The 24,720-nt window shown below is 38.3% G+C and overlaps 2 protein-coding genes across 3 annotated transcripts in view; one reads left to right on the forward strand and one right to left on the reverse strand.

Annotated features, from left to right (window-relative positions):
• The window catches only part of LOC6504974 (lachesin), a 28,731-nt gene extending 6,544 nt beyond the window's left edge, over window positions 1–22,187 (forward strand). Inside the window, exons 2-9 of the mRNA XM_001965670.4 lie at window positions 3,458–3,567; window positions 4,078–4,263; window positions 6,010–6,110; window positions 10,314–10,405; window positions 10,488–10,616; window positions 19,819–19,938; window positions 20,895–21,065; window positions 21,370–22,187. Coding sequence (XP_001965706.2) covers window positions 3,458–3,567; window positions 4,078–4,263; window positions 6,010–6,110; window positions 10,314–10,405; window positions 10,488–10,616; window positions 19,819–19,938; window positions 20,895–21,065; window positions 21,370–22,085 — 1,625 coding nt within the window. The 3' untranslated portion in view covers window positions 22,086–22,187. The remainder of the gene's footprint in view (window positions 1–3,457; window positions 3,568–4,077; window positions 4,264–6,009; window positions 6,111–10,313; window positions 10,406–10,487; window positions 10,617–19,818; window positions 19,939–20,894; window positions 21,066–21,369) is intronic.
• On the reverse strand, window positions 18,496–20,802 carry LOC6505295. 2 transcript variants are annotated; one of them, XM_032452059.1, is made up of 2 exons: window positions 20,603–20,802; window positions 18,496–19,218 (listed from the first exon to the last, which is right to left on the reverse strand). In XM_032452059.1, the coding sequence occupies exons 1-2, from the start codon at window positions 20,610–20,612 to the stop codon at window positions 18,848–18,850; spliced, it is 381 nt and encodes a 126-aa protein (XP_032307950.1). In that variant the 5' UTR covers window positions 20,613–20,802; the 3' UTR covers window positions 18,496–18,847. The 2 variants fall into 2 exon arrangements, with proteins under 2 accessions (XP_032307950.1, XP_001965707.1); XM_001965671.4 differs by lacking the exon at window positions 20,603–20,802 and adding an exon at window positions 19,332–19,466.
• Window positions 22,188–24,720: the final 2,533 nt, after the last annotated feature.

Below are 24,720 nucleotides of genomic sequence, written 5' to 3' on the forward strand. Positions count from 1 at the left end.
CTAAGAACTTAGGGTGGGAAAATATAAATAGATTAGTATTACTATTTTAACTTAAATCGTTTGAAGCTTAGACAGTAGTTTGCTTTATTTTAGATCAACACAACGCTTTATAATTTATGAATATACGAACCAACTAAGATATGAACTTTTCGTCTTTTTTGAAATTTAAAATTTTTTCACTAGATTTATTTATAAAATTTGTAAATATTCTGTCCATTGACTTGGCTCTTCACTAGCTTACTCTGTTTTTCTCTCAGTGCAAAGGGGTCTCAACTGCCATTCCCATGCAGATTGGCATCTTTGTATCCTATCGCATCGCAGGATCCTGTATCCCGTATCCCGAATCCCGAATTCCGTGTCCTGTGTGTGTTTCTACCTTGCCACCCATAAAATAAAGCACCCACCCGCCGTTCCTTTTACCAAAATTCATACCCCTGCTTAGCTTTTGCCAATGTCCTTAGCCATAAATTTGCTTTGGAAAATCCTCGCCTTGTCGATGTGTGTGATTTAAACTTTTCCCCGGACTTTTGGCCCAAAAAAGAAGCCCCAGGATGTGAACCGAAAAAACACAAATACAAGACCAAGATTGACGAGAGCCCGAAGGAAAAATGCGTGCAAAAGAAATGAAAATTGAAATGAGTTCGAGGGGGACTGGGAGTGGGAGTGGGAATGGGAAGGGATTTAGATCTGTTGAGGGGTTAATTGACTTTGGCTTTGGCAGTGGCTGTGGCTTTGGCCAAATGCCGGCAGAAATGCCTCGAAGAAAGCCAAAACACATCCAGAAACAACGAGAGTTGACCCACGACACCAAAAGTCGGGGGCCAAAGTTCGCAAACAAAGTACTAGGGCTTTAGGGGCTAAGGTGGCCAAGAAGAGGAGGGGGCCTGGAGGAAACTGGAGTGTTCATTGGACGACAAGTTCATTGGGATTGGCACAATGCTGGAAAACATCTTGGCCTCTCCAACAGATTGACAAACAAGCCGCAGTCACCGAAGCAGCAACTACATTTGCAGCCGGATGTTGCATGGAGTGTGTGTACTGTTTAGTGTCTCTGTGTGTGTGTGTGGTGGGTGTGCACTGTACTACAGTAGTACTAGGCACCCTCAACACTTTGGCTTTTCCCTCAGAATTTGCACTTTGTCCGTTGCCGAGTGGTTTTCTCTCAGATTTCACAGATAGGTCCGCTGTTTTTCATTTTGCTTACTTTTCTTTGCTTATTTTTGCAAATATTTTTGGAGGCGAGAATCAACAATTGAATGAAGGCAGAATCTAGGAAAAGTCTAAGTTGTAAAACACTTTAAGAAATCTGAAAGCCATTAAGCTGATATTAAGATCGCTGCGGGCGGCAGTCCATATAGGTGACGAACCGCCATATAGTCAGGGTTAAACAATTCGAAAGTTATTGTTTCTTTTAAGAAAAACTTTCTAACAGAAAAAAAACATTCATGGCGAGCGCACTTAAAACAAATGTAAAAAAATTGGTGACGAAAATACTACATATTTGCAAATAATTTCCATATACAATTTTTTCGTATAATTTTTAGAAAATTATTATGATAAATTATGAATTTATTTTTTTGTATAAATATTATTCATTCTTCGACTTGCCTTAAAATTTAATTAGATTAGAAAGACATTGAGACTGTTAATGTAAACATTGTAATGCATTGAATATTTTAGACCACACAGCAAGTCGCCAATAAATCAATAATGATTTCAATCAATTTTGTCTTCAATTAAATGGCAAACAGTGTCCGAGTAAGGCATTCCACCAATTAATTCATCATTTAAAAGGCCAGTCGATGGGAATATAGACGGAGATACATACATGGCTTCCCTCTCGACACAGATAAAGTTTGTTTAAATATTTTTAGCTTGTGGCCAGCAAGTAGATTATCCAGATTATCATGCAGGATTTGGAACGGAGGTCCCACTCCCAGTCCTTGCTTCACATTGCATTTGGCAGTCGCACAGTCGGAGTTGAAAGTGCGATAAATCATGCCTTTGGCCAATTGAGTCGATTCAGCACATTCTTCAGCACAACTCCTAAAATATACATCCATCTATATACGCATACATATATATAGATACTCCTAGACACACAGAATACACCCCCGAGTGTCCTGGCAACGATACTCTATATATAGTGTACTGTCTATAAATATTTAAATTTCAAGTTTGCCAAAAGTTTTTTGCATGCATTACGATGATGTAGACGTTGGAAAAAGGAGAGTCTGCTCTGCGGCCAGGACACCAGTCGTGCGTGGCTGCTCCTGCCGTCTGCTGCCATCCTTTCCCCCTCAATCCTCCCGGCAGGACTCTGCCTAGGTTCGGTTCCATTATTTTTTTCATACCCCTCAATGGACAAAGCGTTGGGGATACGGAATCGTATAATTAACATGCCAACTTGATTGATTTTTTGTATTTTAAATGCTTTTTTGATTATTATTGAATTTAATATATTTTCAATTTATTATTCATTTTCATAAATTAGTTCAAAAATTCATAGCAAAATTCTTAAGAGGGTCAAGCGATTAAAATTGTTTAAGTAACTTATTAGTATTAATATTTAGGTTCTTGAATTATGTAACATAACAAAAATCAACCTTATTAATAATACTTAAAAGATAGTTTGTATACGAACGAAACCACTTACTATTTTTAGGTCCCAGGGAACTTAGGAAACAACAAATATTAAAACCTTAACTTATTTTAAGCTAATATTTTACCATAGTTCCTTCACTCTCAAAATCAAATCCTAAAAGCTGCAGTATTTTTCATTCGACTACTTAAGGCCCTTTGGAGATGTTTTTGATTTTTTTGTGGGCTTTGTGCCTCGCGGCCTGAAAAACTTTTTTGCAGCACTTGCAAGTGAAATGTTTGATTTTCAATGATTCAATAAATTATTTATATTTGCGTATGCCGCTGCCCGTTGTGCCCGTTTGGCCCGTTTCGCCAGCTTACCACTTACCCTCCTGGACTGCATCGGCTTGGCATCAATAGTGGCCCGAAGGAGGGGCAAGGGGAAGGGATTGGAATGGAACGCGAGGATGAAGAGAAATTACGTAGCCGCCGTGGTGGCCGGATGTCGATCTTCAATTAGCCGCCGCAGCTCTTTAAATTGTCTGCTGCCGGCGTCGGTTGTCTGTTGATAGTCTGTGCCCCTTCGCATCCGCGTCCGCGACCCCCTCGGCCCCCTCCGCTGTCTGGCACAGTTAAGTTGTTGGCAAGGCCAGTGGCAGAAATCAGTGGCGTAGTAGGTAAGGGGGGCACATTTAAAAGCGATAAATCACGGACTTTTTGGCAGCCGAGGCACGCAGGAAATATTTTTTTCGCCGCTGCGGGAGAAGGGCAGTTGCCAGTGAACCTGTGCGATATCATTAACTGCCACACACTCTCCGCTGCACTCTAATCTCTGCCCCTCGCACTCACTCACCCACCACCTCTCTCCTTGCAGCAATTGGCGCCTTTCAACCGGAGTTTGTGGAAAGCATTTCCAATGTGTCCGTCGCGGTTGGACGCGATGCCACCTTCACGTGTCACGTCCGCCACTTGGGCGGCTATCGGGTAAGTCGATGCTTCACTGTACCTGCTATTGTTAGTTATTTATTCTTTTAGTTCTTAAGAGGCTAACATTTAAGCAGGTTTGGTTTCAAGTCGAAGCAGATTCAAGCCAAGCCGATTGAGATTCTCCAAGGAACCGTGTCCGCGTGTCCGTATGTCCCTTAATGTAGTTCCTAGCATTTATATTATTTTTTTATTAGGGAATAAAATTTTATTAAATTTTTTATAAGTTGTTATGTTTTAATTTCACTTTAAACACATTTAACGTAGCTTTCCATCTTCAAGTCCTTAAACACCGTTTCTTGGAGATTTTAAAGATGTCCTTTTATTTAAATTTAAACCCAAATATTTGTATTTTATTGTATTACTAATTGAAAATCTCAAAGTTTTTCCAAATATAAAAATATTCCAGAAATATCTTAAAGAAAAATCCCTCAATTAAACACCAAAAAATCCCAAAACTGAAATTAAATCGATTAAACATTAATTTCCTCCCGTCCCCTCCCCGTATAGGTGGGCTGGCTCAAGGCCGACACGAAGGCCATTCAGGCGATACACGAGAACGTGATCACGCACAACCCGCGTGTCACAGTGAGCCACTTGGACCAGAGCACCTGGAACCTGCACATCAAGGCCGTCTCCGAGGAGGATCGGGGCGGCTACATGTGCCAGTTGAATACGGATCCCATGAAGAGTCAGGTGGGTTACGTAATGCGTATACGTGATATTGGACATTAAGTATACGCCATGCTGGCCACAAAATGCAAAATTGCTTTTGATTTCTATTTAGATTTTTTGCGAGAGCTTGCCTCTAGAACTTCCAATGTTGATGTCAGAATGATTTTCTTTTGTTTGGTTGGCCTCGTGCGGATTCCCCTTTTCATGCGGCATTAAATGGGAAAAGTAAAATGCGATGCATTGAGCTGGTGTACTTTGGATGTTATTCTTTGTTTTTGCCTTATTTCGTTTCTCATCTTTTTGGCCGAAAAAGGGGGTGTGCGAGAGAAGGGGGAGAAAGGCGGAGAAAGCGCTGCAAATCGAAAGCGAAAACTATGCGAGCACACACGCTCACATGTCGGCGAATATACGAGTATATTGGCAGCAGGGCAGCATGGATGTACGCCGAGAAACACCAGTGGTCAAGGAGGCAGGACCAGCTACAAATAATCTGATTATATTTTAAGGAACAATTTTTGTGTATTTAACTTCAAGGTTTCGGCGTTTTTGAGACTTATTGGAACTAAATGGCGCCAGATAGGAATTTATTTAACTATTTAATTAATATTAATTTTACGCAACTAAATATTATTTTTATTACCCGAATTTATTAACTAAATAATATTATTTATCAAACAAGGTTCAAAAATTCCTTCCATTCCATTTTTTTAACTTGAATGTTATAAACCAAAATGAATATATTTTATTTTATATTTTATTTTTTTACTTAAGTACCGGGTATAATTATGGATTTCTACTTTAACTTTCGAAATCAAAACAAAAGTGTATTTTATTTATTATTAAATCGAAGCAAAAGGTGTTTTATTTCCTTGACCCCGTCTGTGCTTCAGTTACCCCTGCCTGGGCATGTGTGTGTGTCCGCTCACACGTACACTCGTGTGTCCAGCGAAGTGAAGTTTATGGTGCCAATAAAATGTATTTCATGCTTCCTTAATTTTTATTTGCACTTTTACGCTTTTCATAACAAGAGGGAAGTGAACGGGAAGGAGCAGGGCACGCAGAACAAGAGGAAGCAGCGGTGGGGTCAAAGTGCACTACCACCCCTCCACTCCCTCACTTACACGGCACTGTCTTAAACTATTTAACGCCATTTCATTCGCCTTGGCAACCTTAGTTTATTCTCACTTTATTCCACATCACTTTGCTCCTCTTACTTCTCTCCTGGCCAGTTGTCGTATAAAACACTTTGCCGTTACTTCTGCTTTACGAGCCACTTGCATAATCAGCAGATTTTTCCAAAAACACACACTATCCTATGGGTTTCTCTGTCCTCCCCCCCGCCAATTTGCGATAATCTACGGAAGTGGAATATAAAATCTTCCGACGCGTCGACGTGCTAATGTTTTGGTTTTTTTTTTGTTGTCCCTCCTCATGTCCTAAAAGTGGGCATTATAATTTGCTTCCAGATTAGCAAAAGCTATCCGATCTTGTTTAGGGTACAAATATAATTTCCCAGTCGATTTCTTGTCCGTGTGTCCGTCTGTCCACTAATATTAATTTCAGCTAATTACTTTGTTAGTTTTTAACTTTAAAACTCTTTAAAAAACTATATAACCTTTATAAACATTTTAAATATTCTACACTTTTTAATATCATGTAATATCCTTTCTGGATAATGACTTTCTCTCAAATTTTTCTTAGCCACTTTTCCCATTTTATTACCAAATTTTCTCATTCATTTATCTACACTTCCCTTTGATCCTGCAGATAGGCTTCCTGGACGTGGTAATACCGCCGGATTTCATCAGCGAGGACACCTCGTCGGATGTGATTGTGCCGGAGGGCAGTTCGGTGCGATTGACATGTCGGTGAGTAGGTACTCCCCGAGTGGCATTAAGTCGTAAAAATTATATTGAGTGAGAAAAATTTAGGGTTTTTTATATAAGAAATATGATATTTAATAGATTATAGCTTTAAAAAAAAAAGACTAAAAAAACCTCATTTAATGGTAATCTGGCAAGATCATTTTTGCAATTTATAAACCTTTGCAGACATCAGAAGTAAACTTACAAGCTTTTATTTAAACTAAAGCAATTCACATTAGGTATTAAATGGAAAATGTAGTTTTCTAGCTTGCCCTCTCGCTCCAGCCCATGTGTCCTTCTCTCTCTTATCCTTCGTCCTGTCCCTCTCTGGTGTAATAATGTCAACAAATTAAGTGACACTTCATTTCTCTTGATTTAGCACCAAAACCCCCACGGCTACCCTTGGTCTTGACCGCCAGCTTGGGGTAGTTTAGGATTTTGAGTCATTGGATCTCAGATGGAGTCCTCAAGAATCCTTTCAAGGGTATTACCCAGCGGCTTACCAAGAGTCTCTAATTTGTGTTGGTTAGCCCCTAAATGCCAAAATGGCAAAAAGAATAGGGGATGGGCGGACTTTAAGGGGGTTTGGGTTTCCTGATTTATGAACTTGACCGCAACCACGAAGTGTTGCTCCCGTTTTCTGTTTTTTTTTTTTTAACGATTTAACCGCAAAATGATGAAACGATGGCGATAAGCGCGTTTTTTCTGGCTTTTCCTTGTTTTCCATCTGCGAGTGTGTAACTAGTGTGTGTGTGGAAAGCTATTAGAGAGCTTGTCTGAAAATTTCATTCTTTTTCCTCGTCTGCTCATTTTTAATGCCACTTAGTGCAAAACCCTCGAAATGAGTTCAGCTTTTGGCGCCACGCACATATAAGCTAATAATCTCGAATGCATTAAAGTGAAAAATAAACAAAGTATAAATACAAAAAATAAATAACAAACATATTATATAATTACCTATAAAATAATTACAATCGGGCTATGGATGTTTTAAATTGTTACCCCATTCCTTTAAAAAATTGGATCCTTCTGTTGTAGCTTCAATATTTCAAAAATAAAATGTATTCTTTTATTAATCCCCTGCAAAGGATATTAAAATTTTGATCAAAAGTGTTCAAGTTATATAATATATATTGTTTTCGGAAATACATTCATTAATTAATTCAAAACATCCATTACTGTTTCTCTTTTGGAGGAAATTTTCCATCAGAGCCGATCAAAGGGCGCTTTACAGGATGGTCCTAAAAACTCTAGAGAAACTAAAACTTCTCTAGGGGTAGAGAAACTCAAAAGGAATTCTTAATCGGCAGATTTATTCGAAATTCAAAAACAAAACCACAGTATCAGAAAGATGCCGAGGACTTTCTGAAAAATTATTCGGACTCCCAAAATAAATACGAGAAGGTGCAATCAAAGAGTCTGGAACATGACAATGTAAAAGCTCAAATAGATCAACAAAATGTGCAAGTCGAACTATTAAAAGTAAACTTAAAACTATATGTATACAGATTAATGCATATTTTCATTCAATGATTCTATTTTAGTTTTCAATGTTCTATGTTCATTCGGAAAGGCTCTTTTTCGTCATTTCCTCTAATTTCCATTGTTATACCATCATGCTCGGACAAATTCTATCAAATAAAAATAATATTAAAAAAAATTATTATATCCTGTGGAAGATAAAACAAAATTTGAATACTACCCCTGAATAGAACCTCCAGCCGAAGCGAAATTTTAATAAAATTTATTCGAATAAAAATATTTAGAATAAACTATCCTCCAATCAGGTCACTCACCTGGTAGTTGTATTTCTTGAAGAGCTCTAGATCTGCTATGGGTTGGAGGGTAAAGACCTAGAAATGCTGGGCAAATCGATTATATATTCTGAACATTTATATATTCGCCATTTTTTTTTTATTAATATTTGTCAACTGATTTGCTAACATTCTCCAATTTTGAATTATTTTTTATAATTATATGTATATATATATCCCAAGCATTTAAAGTATATATATTAAGTTATTATTTTAATATACATATTTATATAAGATTTCAACAAGCTATTATTATTGCCAGATTAAGCCCAGTATTCAAGAGAATTGCTTAAGTAATTACAAATTCGAGTGAATCTACTTAATTTTATTTTTAAATGTCTTATCAGTTAGTTATTTTTTCGTAAATATTTTCCGTTTGCTTGATATTGAAAACCTTTCATCACTTCTTAATTTTTCACACCCTCATTTTCAGTACACAGCATATTAATCGGAACGACTTCTTTCGACCGACTATATCTTATTACTGACTGTAATATACCTATACATTTATTCACATATTGTGTTCAGATTTGATGTCAAAGGTCAAAGAGCTGATAAGGAACATGAATTTATTTAGATTCCTTTCGGTGGCTCCTTCATATAATAGGAAGCTATATGTGAGCTATTTATTTGTTATTTTATTTTTAATTTTAAATCAGATTCCTTTCCCTTTAAACTGCCAAAAAACGAGTTAAATATTCTCTCTATTTTTTCATTTTTTAGGTTTATTTTTTCCTCGATAAATTTCAAAATTTATTCGTTTCAAATATATTTTTCCTTAAAAGAAATAGCCAAAACTAACACCAAACCTTCTCCATATACCAAGTACTAGCTTGCTTATGAAAATTAAAAGTAAAAACAAGTTTAAAGCCCCAAAGAAGGTCAAAACGTCTTCCCCATCATCTTCCCCATCAGTGTATCTGTCGCTTTGTTTGAGCCAAGTTCGCGTTGCCTGGCTGTCTTCTGGCCATGTAAATTGCACTTAGTTTGGCCGGAGACTGCAGGCCAACTACCAGCCACCAGCCACTACCACATATTCCATCTTGGCCCGACTAAATATGGCTAAGCAACTGGCAGTGACTGCTAACTGAAAACTGAAAACTGTTAGCCAGTCCGCCATTGTGTTCTCCATGTGGTTGTAAGTATCTGTCTGTATGTGTGTGTGTGTGTGTGTGTGTGTGTGTGTGGGTGGGTGTCTGTATGTGTTTGCTTGATTTTCTTTTTAGCCATTTTTGCATCTGTTTGCGGCATCATAAAAATTTACCACACCCGTGTCTGGTTCGCTGTTGAACAACTTCTGTCTTAACACGCATTTCTCTCGGGATACCCTGGGTATTCCACGACCAAGGGTCATGCACGTTTCGTGGTCAGCTCCACCAACTGTTGCTTAGTGATGCTATTTATAAAATTATTTAATCAAGAAATTTTAAGATATCAAGTTTTAATAGTAATGCAGTCCAAGTAGATGACGAACAGCACGCCGCGTGTAGTTAAATTTCTTTAAGAAGTATTAATTTCAAATTCAAAGGTGCTAAAATTGAATCACTTTATAGATTTATTCCATTCAATTCTATTCAATATTCCTCTGTTTTTGAACATTTGACCAACTGTACATTTTTAAATTGTATGTAGCTATTGTGTAATTTTTCTTATCCTCCTGCTAAGTACGCCCAAGTCCATCAAATTAATTTTTTTATACATTTTTCCAACCACTGCTCCACACACTTAAGTCGCCAAGAAAACTCGAACGGCGCCTGCTGGCTCCAAGCGTTTTGCGTTTCTGCCGCCGTGCAGTGCTGTGCTGTGCTTTTCTACTCAGCCCTGTACTGCTGTGCTGTGCCTTTGGATTGAATAGAAGTTTCCTTGCCCCAGTAGGAACACAATGGCAGAAGTAGGAGCCGCGGCCTTACAATCTGTGAAACTGAAGAACCATCGCCATATTAAATTTAATAAGCCACTGAACTCGAATATTTTCCATTCGGCATTCCGGCACTGACTGCCATTTAGTATTTTAGTATTTGCCATTTGCCACTTGCCACAACCATTGAGGCGTGGTTGCTTGTTTTATGGCGCCTTTAATGACTTTTTAGCTTCTGGATAATTTTCAAAAATTCAAAAATATTTACATAAGATTCATAACCAAATATTTCATTTCTAAATACTAATGTTTGTCTAAGGGACTTTAAAATATAATTATATTATTTATATTATATAACGTTTAAAATAAAGGTATTGAAGTATTGAAACTCAAACACATCCAATTTCAATAATCGTAAAATTTGATTAATAATTATGAAAGAGAATTACAACTTTTTTAAGTGGATATACATATTTTAAATATCACGTTATTTTAAGCCGTTGCTGTTTATTAAATAAAAGTCTTCTTCCACAGGGCCCGTGGCTATCCGGAACCGATTGTCACCTGGCGGCGTGAAGATGGCAACGAAATTGTCCTCAAGGACAACGTGGGAACCAAGACCTTGGGTGGGTAGCAGTTATGCCGGACTCCCCCCTATATTATATAAATTATATTACATTTTTTACATTTAATTGTATCCCTAACCAGCTCCCTCATTTCGCGGCGAGGTTCTGAAGCTGTCGAAGATCTCAAGGAACGAGATGGGCTCCTATTTATGCATAGCCTCCAATGGAGTCCCCCCTTCGGTTTCCAAGCGCATCTCCCTCAGCATTCACTGTGAGTATTTAATCAGCAGCACCCATATGCACTGTCCGTGTTCAGGACATCCACGAGCTCTAGCATCCTTAGGATGCAGGCTGCAGGCAGCAGGATGCGCCATTAATTAGAGCCGCTTGCGGTTGGTCAGCTCCTTTCTGACCCTTTCCTTTTGGCCCGGGAATCCATCAGTCAGGCAGCTCGGTTTTTGGCCAGGCCAACAGCCAGGGCAGCTGCCACGTTTATCTAACATTAAGTCTATACACAAGGAAAAAAGTGGGGCTATTTTATTAGCTAGTTGTTAGTACTTATTTAGTTGCAAGATCTAAATAGCAGCCTCCTATTTAAATCTAATAATTATAGGCAACATTGACAGTACTCTTTCGATACAGTTTTAATGTTATACAAATTACAGAAAATATAAATGTCAGTAATCATTTTTATAATTTTCATTCCATATCAAAAAAGTCTTTATATTTTTTATCCTTATTTGATAAGGTGATTTGATGTTTGATGGTTATTTCATGTTTCATTAAATGAACTTTTAATAAATTTAAGCTTTAAAAAATGGAATTTATTTTACAGTAAGAATTAGGAATTTAAAAAATATCTTATTGTCTTCATATAAAAAATGTTCATCTCTTTAAGTAGAGAACATCCTAAAAAAACTCTTCCTAAAAAAATCTTCAACTTTATTAAATTAAATTCTAATAATTTCAAATATCTACTTATAGATTAATATAATTTTAAGAAAATAAAGTTCTAAAATGCTGATATTATTCCCAAATGCAGAACACTGCGAACAATTTAAGCATTCTGTAGTATTTATCCGCAGTGTAGAGACAGTCCATTTCGTTGTGGGGAAATGTCCTGCAGCCAAGGAAGCAGCAGCAAGAATACAAAAAAAAAATAAGCAAAAAATTTGGAAAATCGTGTGAAAAGAGGGTCCAAAGGTGATGTTAAGCGGGGGGGCTGCGGGTGGAGTGGCAAAGCAGAGCTGATGGCTAAAAGGCAAAAGGCAGAAGACAGAAGGTAAACCGGAGGTTCTATGCTCTATGTGCCGTGCTAACTCGATTGTCCTTGTTGTAATCCGTTTAAATCCTGTCACTGATACCGGGCATTACCTGATCCCCAGCCCCATCATCCCCTCTATCTTCCTCTTCCTCGTCCTTCCATTTTGCTTCTTTTTCTGTTTCTTCTGGGAGGGATGGGGGCGTGGCAGGTGCCCTTTGGTGGGCCACAGCTTTTTTGTCAAACTGTCTGCAGCACGTGCTGCACAACCCCCTCCCGCCTCACTACACCACCCCTTGCCGCTTGCCCCTTGCCACTTGCCCCTTGGCTCGGCTGCCATGTGGCAGTTCACTCAATCATCGGGCCAGTGGCGTACAGACCAAAAAGGGGGCATGCTAGCTCATTCACTGCGCTTGTTTGTTTTTTGGCTCTGGCAGTTTACCACTGCAGCACCACCCCTACCTACCACTTGCCACCTCCCCCCGCCACATGCCACATGCCACTTGCCCCTTGCCACTCCCACTGTTTGGGCCAAAATCACGCCTTTTAACATTTTGACATTGTGTTAATGCGGTCTTTAAGTGCATCTCCATTGGCCATATGTCGCGGTGCATTCCAGGAACTTAAACCTCTACAGATGGGCTTAAAATAAAGATTTAAAAGTGCAAACCTAATTTAAAATTCATGAATTGTCTTTATTTATTTTACTTATTTTCCATAAGTGAGGCAAACCAATTATCCAGCATTGCTGGCTTCAAAAATAAAAAGGTGAAGACTGTCCCAATCTGGGGACATAAAACAAAATAAGTATTTTAAATATTAAGCCAAATAAATATTAAAAAAATACAAATACTTCTAAGAATTTTGGGCGGATGAAATAATTATCAATTGTGGGTAGAATCAGATTACTATATTCAAGATTTCCTTTAAATTTTCCAAATGTCTATTCGAGATATGTTTAAAATTGTATTCCATATTTAAGATCGTATTTATAATAGGTAAAAAAAATCACAATTTTTAATTCAAAATCTGTCATTAAATTTTTTTAAAGGTAAAAAGACTTTAATAAATTATAGGCGGATGAAATAGTTAACAATTGTTCCAAATGTTCCAAATATTTTTAAAAATAAATAGTTTATAGAAATACAAATTCTTCTATAAATTATAGGCGGATAAAATAATGAACAATTGTTGGTAGAATCAGATTATCGATCGAGATATGTTTAAGCTTTTATTCCATATTTAAGTTCCAATTTATAACAGTTTAAAGAAATCACACTGATCTTCAAAAGTATCTTTTGTTTTTGTAATTCCAAATGACTGTCATTTAATAAAGTCTGAGCTTTATTTTCCGAAACATCACTTTGAAGTAAAAAAAGACAGTGATATTAAATCTGTGGAAAGAAAAATCATTGCAGGGTATCGAAATATTCGAAGTCCCTTCTTCGCACTGCTTGTCAGCAGTAAACAGTTACTGGTTAACAGTTATCTTCGGGGAGCAGTTGTAGTTGCCAAGACGTGGCGCTCCCGCGGTGGAAACCTGGCCAAACTTTTGATCAACTCGAGTGGCGGAGCGTCCTTCGCCGCCTTTCCTGCCTCCCGAGGGGTCTTCCTGCGTGTTTACTTTTCCTGTTGCCATTTTGCAGCACTTCCTCGCAATTTGTTTGCCAAGGAGTCAGTGGGTGCATCGCGTCTAGATTTTCCCCCTCGGTCCCAGCTTTTCCGCCGGGAAACTTTTCCGGAGTCAGTTGCACGAACAGATGCTGCAGCTGCCTGATAAAGTTACACTAACAAAAAATGCGTAACCAAAAAATTCTGCAAATAATTTTAATTCTTGCCTCGAGATAAAATATCTTGCAATATATTTTTATCTCCCTAATTTCTTCGTAACCATTTTCTGTCAGTGCATTACATGCCACATTTCGCACCATTTCCGTTGCATTGCCACTTCCGTTTGTGGGGCGCCTTATTAGGCTCTTCCCCTAATTAGTTGCACCTCTGGGATGTGCAACAGGAACAGGTCGCGTGCCACTAGTAGCATATTGGCAACCTGAAAAACACATATGCTGCGAGTATTAGACCCGGTCGGAACATTCTACATCTTCATCTGAATTTTATTCTCATTCATTTCCATTCATTCCGTCTCATTCATGAATATTTCCCTATTTTCACCGACTTTAAGCTTTCTCCGTTAATTCTGGGGAAATTTCAACGAAAAAGAAAATCCACCTTTAGATTAGAACACTTTACAGGGTCTGATATGCCTCTTAATATAAATAATTAAATAAATTATAGCTCCATCCAATCCTATAAACAGTGTTGGAAAACTTCGTTAAATCTCAAACCAGTGCTGTAAATTGTAACTGAGTTCCTTTTACTGACATTCAAACAAGTGTTAAAAGGCGTTATTTGAATGATCATGAAACTTCAAATTTGCTTAAAAGTACAAATTTGAAATTATTTGGTATATTAGGAGGTTGTGTTCCTGCCAGTATGAATGGGTGTCCTTAAAGCAGTTAATACCAAATGGTTTCAATATTTTGTCCGAAACTGCGCCGTTTAGTGGAAATTCAAGCGACACTTGTGGAGCTGAGCCTGAAATTTCCAAAATAAAAATTGTTGTTTACTTATTCCTCTTTAAGTTTTTTCCAGCATTTTCAGTAAATTTAGGAACAACACATATTTTATTCGTCAATTTTATTCAATATTAAGAAATAATTAAAAATACAGTTAAATCTAAGCAATGTACAAATTACAGATTGCGTCTTTATATTCTATATATATATTTTTTAATTTTCTATTTACCAAAGTTAATTCAGTGCAGCTGTTTTTTCCCATAAGATATTCTTTGAATCATCATTGTTAAATATAATTCCTCATGAGGATAATCAGTTCTAAATCAGAGAAAAAATATTGTTCTAGATATAAAAGAATGTAAAACAAAATTAAGGTACACACCTCGCAATTTCCTTCACCCAATTTCCATCCTCATTTCGATCGAAGGTTAAAAATTTGATTCCCTGCCGTGGAGTGCCAATCCATGTGTCTCCAGTGGTGGAGCCGTTGATTCAATTTGTTTATAAATAGCTATTATCCAACCAGATTCCAATGACAAATTGGCAAACCACTTTAAAAGGATCTGTGCCTGAAATGTGGATTTCACGGATGAGCTTAATTTAATTTTGGGTTGGTGGACAGTGATATGGAAAAGATGGGACATTAGATGTTTTAGCTTTCAGTTAATTGGATTCTATCAACTAACCTTTGCCTTGATTTTTTGATATTTCTCCGCCTTTTAACATTTATTGCAACTTATGATATGTGGGCATCTTTTTCCTGAATAAAAACCAGAAAACCAGAAAATTCTCTCTGCAATTCCGCATATTTTTCTTGACATTTTGGTGATCCAAGGGCAACTTTTTCCTGCAAATCTGAATGCCTTTTCTCCGAGTCCGAGAAATCTTTCTGGCATTGTGATCGCTGGACATCCTTTTCTTGGCACTTTTCAAAGTACCTGAGCAGCGGCTTCACTATCGGGTTTTATTTTTATTACAAGTTTTATTTTTATTATTTTTGGAATATTTTTCCTCATAGAAAGTTTTTTGAATTGTCAGAAATGTAGTCTTGACTTTCACAAAGAAATTTCATCATCTTAAAATCAATAGGATAATACGATAAAATCAATAGGATAAAATTTGACGAAGTTACAAAGAGTTTTATGAATTATAGCTCACTAGGGTCGAATTCGGTGCGCATCATAGGTCCAGAGCTACTGCACCGATTCTTTTGAAGCCCAATGTACGAATAAAATATAAATATAATTTCTGAATTGTCCTCATTGTCCCATCTGTTCTAGGATAGGCACTAAGGAATTAAAGAGAATGTGTATTTTAAATGCATATATATTCGGAAAATTTGATGAAACAATATGAAACAAACTCTATTTAAGAGGTTAAACAACCTTTTGGGCATTAGGGCGAAGTGCTCACGAAAGGCACAGTAGTGCACGCAGTGAACTGGCAACTTGCAACTTGGAACTTGCAACACGCGTGTGTTCAGACTTTTTGTCGCCTTCGAAGAGCTCAAGCTCTCGAAAAACAATCGACAAAATGCGAGTCTGTTGCCAGAGATTGCAGGTAACAGTTCAGGAGTGAGAAGAAGGATGGCGCAGGTGAAAGGCGGAGAAAGCAGAGAAAGGGGGGACAGTGGCAGCAGCTGACGACGTCATTAGTGCATATTTGTGGCTTTGTTTGCCGCAAAACTGAGCGAGCTGCAAGGCAACGTGTGGCAACGTGGCAGCCTGATGGCCAGAATGCCGGAATGCCAGAATGGCTGAAAGGTTGAAAGGTTGAAAGGTGACCGTTTGGCCACCGGGCAGGCAGGAACATGCTCAGAATAATCATGGCAAAATTGCAAATCGCCAAGCGAAAGTGCCGTGAGGATAGCCCTTCCCCAGTATAGTCCTTGCCCCAATGCTGAAATCCACCAGGAAGGTAACCCCAAAATGCGGCGGGACCTTCCTCCACTTCACTCCATTCCATTCCTCCTGGCAGTCCTTTGGCTCCAGGATGTGGATTAAAGCAGGACCAGTGGACCAGCACGTATGCCTAGCTGCCATACGAAAACCAGTTACCAGTTATCAGTCCCAGTAGGCCAGCACTTCTTTCTAGTGCACTCGGAGAAAAGTAGTGACTTTAGCTTCCTGCTTCGAAAACATATTCTTTTTTGAGACTACAATTTGAAGTTTATATTGTTAATTTGGATTTTAAAATTGGCCTATCTACCTTCAAATTTTATCGCTTTAAAATAAAAAAATGTTTAAATCTATGTTTTATTTTTTGTTAGAATTTTACTTTTAACATGCTTTTATAAGAGTGACAACATAATATAATTATATGCTTCTAAGAGAATACTTTTTAATATATTTCTTTATTTTTTCTTTTTTTTCAAGTTCTTTTTCAAAAATTTTCAAGAAATTCAAACCGAAAATCTGCATTTTCGCATATTACATACTATTGAAAATAACTATTTCAAAAGAAAACAATTTAACAGATACTTAAATTTATCTATAAAAAATATATATATTTTATAATATACATATATATAAATATGTATCGACACATTCATAAATACGAAATAAAACCAATAATTCCTATATTTTGGTAAAAACAATTTGCGTATTATTTATTTGTTATTAGTTTTTTAAAATTAAAAATTTAAAAATAAATAAATTCGAATGCTTGAGATTAAATTCTTAACTATATCTTGGAATATTTAATAGTATAGCTTATAAACATAAATAAAATAATGCCAAAAAAATTTAAAAAAGTTCAAAAAAAGACTTAATTAAATTGTAAAATAAGTATGGCAATATATTATTTTTATTATATTTAATTCTGCGTTTAACCTAGTTGCTGAGAAACATTTTAACGAAGTCCATTAGCTGGTTAACCCGAATATTGACTTAATTTGTAATCGAATTTGGAAAAACCACAACCAATCTCGTTGGCCGAGTGTGAAAAGTTAGAATATTTTGATTCGCTTTAACGATCGGAGCCAGAAGTCCGACAGGCCTTCTCGGAAAAGAACAAAGCCCGAAAAGTTATTTTATATGCATAAATGAAATTTAAGAGAGTCGACCACAAGCGGCTTTTCGATGCCAGATACTCTCGATGGTCAGGAAAAAGGACACAAGGAGGGATGAAGGATGTGTGATGGCCAAGACAGAACGCACTGGTCCATGGAAATCAATTAAAATCCCTCTGGCTAGGAGAACTCGGTCCAGAAGAAGTTTTCCAGTTGCTGTTGCTGGTGCTCCAATGCTCCTGTTGGTCCTATTTTGTCCTTTTTCGTCCTTTTTCGTCCTGCTGCAATCAACTATCAATGCACATGGCCGCAAATGTCTCAAGTGCGAAGACAATATGCAATCTGTAAGCTGGCAGGAACGACGGACAAAGGGGCAGGAGCTGTGGGGCAAGCAGCAGATCCTGCAGCCAGCTTTCACAAAACCACCAATTTCGATGCAAAAGGACCAAAAGGAGTTCCATTCTATTGCATTCTATACCTGGCCTAAGTGACAATAAATACGAAAGTTGGGCCACCGGCCAAAGAGTTGTCAATGCAGTGCAGACTCCGCATGCATCCTGCATCCTGATGAGTCCTTTCGGCCCAGCGGGAGCAGCCCTCCCGTGTGCAGCCACCCCCTGCCCACCATCGCCCATCAAATTATGCCACACTCAATTGGCCCTCAAGCTTGCTACCAACTTTTGTCCTTTGCGAATCGAAAGGATGCCATCGTTCGAAGTCCTCTCTGAATGCCGTTAGATGGCGCATTAATAGCTCCAAGAGGAGCCGCATTCAAGCCCTTCTCTCCAACATACTTTCCCCAAATTAAAGTTCAATTAGGAAAATATTTGCTAATAATGAAAACGGCCATTACCATAACGACCATTGCAATATTAAATTCATTTTTGGGTTGGTAATCGAGCCAGTTTTGTTTCAAACTAATTGAGAAGACTTCATTTCAGTTTAGATATATATTTATAGAATTTTTAATCACAGTCTAAACAAAAATCATAGTTAATCGGAATAAATACTAACCTAGCATAGCGACAAGTGTATCTTCCTAAAAGACTAATCGGAATTACACATGCTAATGTTACATTTCTCCCAAAATTCTGGGAGGAATATTTTATATATCAATCCTATTTATTAGACAAGCAAGTAATCTATGAAATAAGGCTTTAATTTCGCTTTGAGAAATAATTTCTCCTGTCCTGCACATACACTTATTTTCCCCAAAATTCTATTTATGTATTAGACCCTATTTTTTGTATATCGCTTTAAAGTATTAATAAAATAAATCACTCAAAAATAGTAAGAGACGTAATTCACCAAAGACCGCTGTCTGAAGCGGCCACCATAAAATTATAAAATATATTTGACAACTCGAGAAACGCATTAAACAATAACTATATATATATATACATATATATGTGGGCTATATATGTATATATAATATATACAAAAGGGGGGATACAAATTATTTTGGGGTCAGGCCGTACAGTGCTGTTCCTGTGAGGTGAGCTGTGCTGTGCTGTGCTGTGGTATGCGTGCGTGTGTTAAGGGGTGTGCTAATGTCATTCTGATCGATTATCGATTAACAGCTATCGATTATCGATTGGTGATGGTCGATTATCGATTGACGGCTATCGATGATCGATTGTTGGTGGACGACGTCCTTAGTAGACCGTGGACGAAAATAACGAGTCTCCTTCCGAGACTTCCCCGGACAAATCGAGCGAGTCCTGCGATATCCAGCTATCGTCCTTCGAATCTCCGACAGAACCATCGCCGCGTCCAGTCATTAGACCATCAGCCCCATCTAGGAGATCGATGGTGCGACGCTTCTTCGGCTCCTTGCGCTTGCGTCCGCGCAGCGACTTGACAGTCAGGCCCACCATCACACACGCCACAGTGGCAGCTCCCACATACATCACAGCCTTCTGCGAAGGACGTAGCCCATTGAAGGTTCCTTGGGCTAGTCCCAGTTGCTCGGTCAATGTGACCAGATATTTGGAATAGTCCGCCATAACCAATTCTAAGCTCAAGTCTGCAAGGGAATGATAATAAATTATTTACTTGAAAGGATATACGAATCGAGAAAAGAATTAGTCGGTTGTGGAGAGCAATGGCTTGAAAATATTATCCAGATTATATTCTTACCGATCGATATATTTTATTCCAAAATGTTTCCACGTAGATTATTTTATTTGATTATTTTTTTATATTTGCTTAGAAAAAAACTTGAAAGTGCTGTTGATGTGGAAAGCAACTAAATGATATGATGATTGAGAAGGAGTGATGTTACCTAGTCTACTTTGATGCTATATTTTTGGACTTTAAATTTGAATAATTTTAAACTAATTGAATAGATCTAGGTTAACTCTGCTCTTCCAATCAAAATGGGGTATTTGAAATTTAAATATATATAAGTTCTTTTATCAACGAAATAAATAGAATTTTCTGGGTCCTGTGAAGCCAATTTATTGAATTACAGCATCTTTTGAAGGCGCTCTCTAGCCACTAGCCACTAGACTGCAGCCTGTAACCTGTAACCTGTAACCCACGACCTCTAACCTCTAACCTGCGTATCGTCTGTGAACTAACTAACCCCCTCCCCTGTGCTCTCTCTCCGCCTCTGTCGTTGCAGTTCATCCAGTCATCCAAGTGCCGAATCAATTAGTCGGCGCACCACTTGGCACTGATGTTCAAATCGAGTGTCACGTCGAGGCCTCGCCCAAATCAATTAACTACTGGATTAAGGACACGGGTAAGTGTACTAGTGTATGTGCTTCCATATATATATATATATATGTGTGTGTGTGTGTGTGTGTCTGTGTGTAAGAGAGTCCTGCCTATCGATGGTGAGATATGTAGATAGCCAGATATATAGATACACAGACTATACATCTATGCAGATGTCGGACTCTGGGGGGCGAACGCATCATTACTCCAACATCGATTCGAATCGAATCGTTTGGCATTGTCATTAGTCAGTTGTCAGATTGTGGCACGTTCGTCCGTTCCAGGTAGTAGCTCCAGCCAGTTCCCGGTAGCAGGTTCCAGGTGGTGCTCACCCATCACCCATCCATTCCAAAACCTCCTAAAACTTTTGGCCTTACCAGGCACATCTCGTGGTTGGAAATCCCCGTATTGAAAAATTTTGATTTAAGATTGTCAAAAAAGACAATTTGATAAACTGTCAAAAAATTTATATTTTTTGTTCAAAAACTTGACACTCCTTCAGGCAATACTACGAATACCATACAATAGGCCAAATAATTTTCAAGTCAAGATATTCAGTATAGGTTTAAAATTTTTAAATAATTTCAGCCTAATAGTTGGTTCTACACAATTTTGAATCTTATTTTGCAGTTTTGCCAACTTCCACTACCGACTTATAGACTCCTCCGAAATAAATCTCAGATACTCACCCGAAAGCATTGGATAAGTCGCAGTTGAATCGCTTTTTAAATTTGAAAATAATTTCCTTTCGTGCAAAATGGAGCGCTTTTCTATCGAAAAACTATTTGCTCGTATGAAGTGTTTTTGTTTTGGTTTTTAATTTTGGCTTTTTTTCTATGAAATTACGTACGGTTTGGTCAATGGTAGAAAATATACTGAATTTGTCTCTAGACAGGGTCGGGGGCTTTGACATTTGTAATCTTTTCGAGTCACAGATTGCTTTGATGGGATGTACATATTTCGATCGACTTTGTGTTTCAGGTGAAATGATAGTCACTTCGAGCAAGTACCACGTCCAGGAAAAGTCCCAGTCCATGTACGAGACTCAAATGGTGATGATTGTGCGGAAGTTCCAGAAGGACGATGTCGGATCCTATCGCTGTATTGCCAAGAACTCCTTGGGCGAGGTCGACAGCAGTATTCGTCTCTACGGTGAGTTTTCTTTATTTTTGCAAGCTTTTTTGCGAGCTGCAGTTGCGATCAAATAACCAGATACTCTATGAAATAAGGAATAGCAACGTTTGAAAAAATTACATTAAATATAATACGAATAAAATGGAATAATAGAGACCTCTGATGTATTAAAACGACCGCAACTGTAGCCACTGTGTGCGGATTCCGCGAAATGGAACGAATTTGCGCCTTTGTTTCAATTACACTCTCCCTGTACTTACTCACTGGCCCGCCCTCGCACTCCTACTTTTATTCATTTTTTGGTGTTTCTTCTCGTCCCCAGAAATCCCTGGACCGAACCGCAATAAAAACCCGGGCGGCAAGGGCGGAGGCGTGTCCGGCGGGGGCGGTGGCGGCGGCGGAGCCGGATCCGGCAACCTGGATGCGGATGCCAATGACATTTTAAAGCAGAAACAACAAGTCAAAGTCACCTACCAGCCGGACGACGAGGAGCTGCAGTACGGATCCGTTGAGGATTTCGACGGCGATGGCGGGGAGGGTATGGGCGGAGTAGGTGGCGGGGGTCCGTTATCGCCACACGTTTACTATACCAGCGGCAATAAACCGCCCACACATAAGCCGGGCGGCGGCAGCAACTCCGGCGGCAATCAGCATCAGCATCAACATCAGCAGCAACATCACCACCACCATCACCACCAGCAGCATGGCGGGGCAGGGGCCGGGGCAGGCGGCGGTCAAGGGGGGGCCGGCGAAATGGGCGGGGGCGGGGGCATCACACGTAAGCCGCCGCCCTATTACGGCATCGGCAATACGGAAGTACGCGGCGCCATCGACAACAACGAAATGAGCTCCGGCGTTTCGCGACTCCGAGGGGCATTCCCCCTGCTCACCCTACTCCCCCTGCTCCACCTGCTCATGCCACTGTCCTGCCTCCCCCTCTCCACGCCCCGCTATCACCAGAGTTGGCACTGTCGACAGCCGCTCTTAATGGGTTTGTCCGCCGTGTCCGGCTTTCTGCTCACGCTCTGCCTCTTATAATACGCAGTCTAAAGGACTCGCAAAAAAAAAAAAAAAAAAATAAACCAAAAAAAGAACAGGAAAAAACAGGACACTCACACTCCATATTCACAAAAAAAAATTAACACACTACCCATGCAGTGGCGTAGGCAAGAGGGCTTCCTAAAAATATATTCTCTTTAATTTTTCAAAGTCTTCGAAAGGCTTGAAAATTATTTTTTTTATTATTGCTCTTATAATATTTTGGTTAAAATAAAGTTTTTAAGTAGTATAAAGATTTCACAAATAATTTAATATTTTCATAATATTTATTCATAATTTTATGTGCAAAACTTACTCTGTAAAATTATTTCAAGTTACTCTTTCAAACAAAACAATTTAAAACTTGCTAACGGGGGCTTAAAATCTTTAAGAATTCTATTCAAAAGTATTCATATTGGTCAATTTCCGCAAAAGTATCGTACGTGAATCGAAATTATGGTTTTGAAGCAAATTAAAAATTGAAGCAAAATAAACGGTAAAGTTTCCATAAAATGAAGATTCAATTCCATCGTAGCGTACTTCCAACGTAACTTTCTTTAAGAAAATCTTTTACTATACGATTTTTTATTTGGCGTACGACATCATCGCAGAAATACGTCGATACATACAATCTAGGTGAGCTCTTCAAAGTTATAATATATCTAAAAATATCTATACGAAAGAGGTCTAAAATTTTGAAAATTATAATTCTCTCAAGCAGTTTATTTAAAATGTACTATATTTATTTTATGTTATACTCTTCTATTTTTATATTCAGTTTTTTTTATTTTCACACAAATCCATAACAGTTTTTATGGATTTATAATATTTAAACTGTTCACACTTAAAAGTACTTTCTTGTATGCAAAAACTTTTAACAGAACTCTAAGTCCACTTATAGCCTAAGAGTGACCCTTCTGATGAAGCCAACATACGCCCCTGCTGCAACAGACACACGAACACACACACATGTTGTAGTAGCAAATGTTAAATTGTTCATAACAAAAAAAAAAAAACAAAAAAAAGAAAGAAAAACAGGGATGCAGTTTGGAGTTATCGATATTTAGTGAATGTATTAAATGCTCGCATTTCTAGAATTATTGGAAATTTTTTGAACGGGGGTTGCAAAGAAGAGAAATTGGAGTTAGGATTAAGATTTGAAACTAAAATATAAAAGGCAGTAACTCAAAGTAACCGAAAGCATTAACATAAAAGTACATAAGGGACGTATTTCTTTATTTTTTGATACCTCTCGTTATCAAATCAAAGTATTCCACTTCATTGGTGATTAATTAAAGCAAGTGCCAAAACCCCTTTTTTTGGGTTGATTTTCTCATTAAATTTTTGGCAGCTTGGCAGCCCTTTTTTCTTCTCCCCCGAAACGAAAAAAAAAGAATTTAAAAGAAAAGCAATTTCCCGAACCGATTTATACACAACCCAGTAACTTTCAAAAAGGTCAATTAATATTACAAAAATAATAGGAAATTGAGGAAAAATAACAAATAATATAAAAAAACTTTTTTGAGTCCTTGGGATGAGTTCTGTTCATTTGTTAACTTTTGATTGACAAAGGTGTGGGAAATACATACAGTCCTGATAAATAGGTTTTCGAGCAAAAGGTTTCCATTCAAACGATAATTTATTTTTTGCGATTCATTTTCGGGCTTTCTCTCGAAATATAATTATATTCTTTGGAGTGTTTATGCAAATTATTTGCACACACTGTTGAGCTCTTAAGGCGAGTAACGCCGTCTTAGCCCCCTGTGGCACTAAAGTCTTAACCCCCGAACTATTTTGGTGTTTGCCCAAAAAACTTTTGTTTTCTTTTTATTTTTATTTTTATTTTGTTTGTGGCAACGTCTTGTCTTTGCAGCTGAGTCTTCAAGAGCGTGTGTGTTTTTTTCCCAGTGTATGTATGTATGTGCTATGTGGCAGCTGTGGGGCACAAGTTGTGGACACAGAAACTCTCGGATCTCTTGGATCTGCCCTCAGTTTTGTTGCTTGCATTTGCTTTTGATGAATTACTTGCATGTCAGTCAACCACACATACAAATACACACACACATGTGAAACACACACCCACACACAGATACACCCTTAGGTTTTTTAATGAAATGAAAACTTTTTGGCAAAGTGAATTTCATTGTAAGAACCCCCGACTCCAAAATCCAAAAACAATTCTCCGCCAGAACTTACAACTAAAAACGAAAAGAAAAGCCTTGCTTCTGCCGCTTCTTCTTACCAGCCACGCCCCCTTTTTGGCGTGGAGTGGGAAAAGGGGGGCGGGGGGGGGGGAAATATACAAAACCGCCAAAAGCTGCCACTGATGATGATAATAAGACGCTGACAACCGCAGCAACATCAGCAGCAAAAGGCAGCAGCAGCAGCAGCAACCCAAAGAAACATGTCAGCAGCAGGCACAGTGGCGGCGGTAAAGGGGGCTCTATGTGAGGTGCTAGGGGGGTCCTGGCCACGTTGACACAAGTGTTTCAAATTACACAGACGCCGTGGCAAAAGGAAGCCAAGCAGCAACCTACAACATCGAGAACTAGTCAAGCTGCAACACTTTCCTTTTGGTGTTGCTGTTGCAGCTTTTTGCTCTTCCTGTTGCTGTTGCTACTATTTGTGTTGCTGT

The sequence above is a fragment of the Drosophila ananassae genome, chromosome XR (genome assembly GCF_017639315.1).
Source record: "Drosophila ananassae strain 14024-0371.13 chromosome XR, ASM1763931v2, whole genome shotgun sequence".
In the NCBI taxonomy this organism is placed as follows: domain Eukaryota; kingdom Metazoa; phylum Arthropoda; class Insecta; order Diptera; family Drosophilidae; genus Drosophila; species Drosophila ananassae.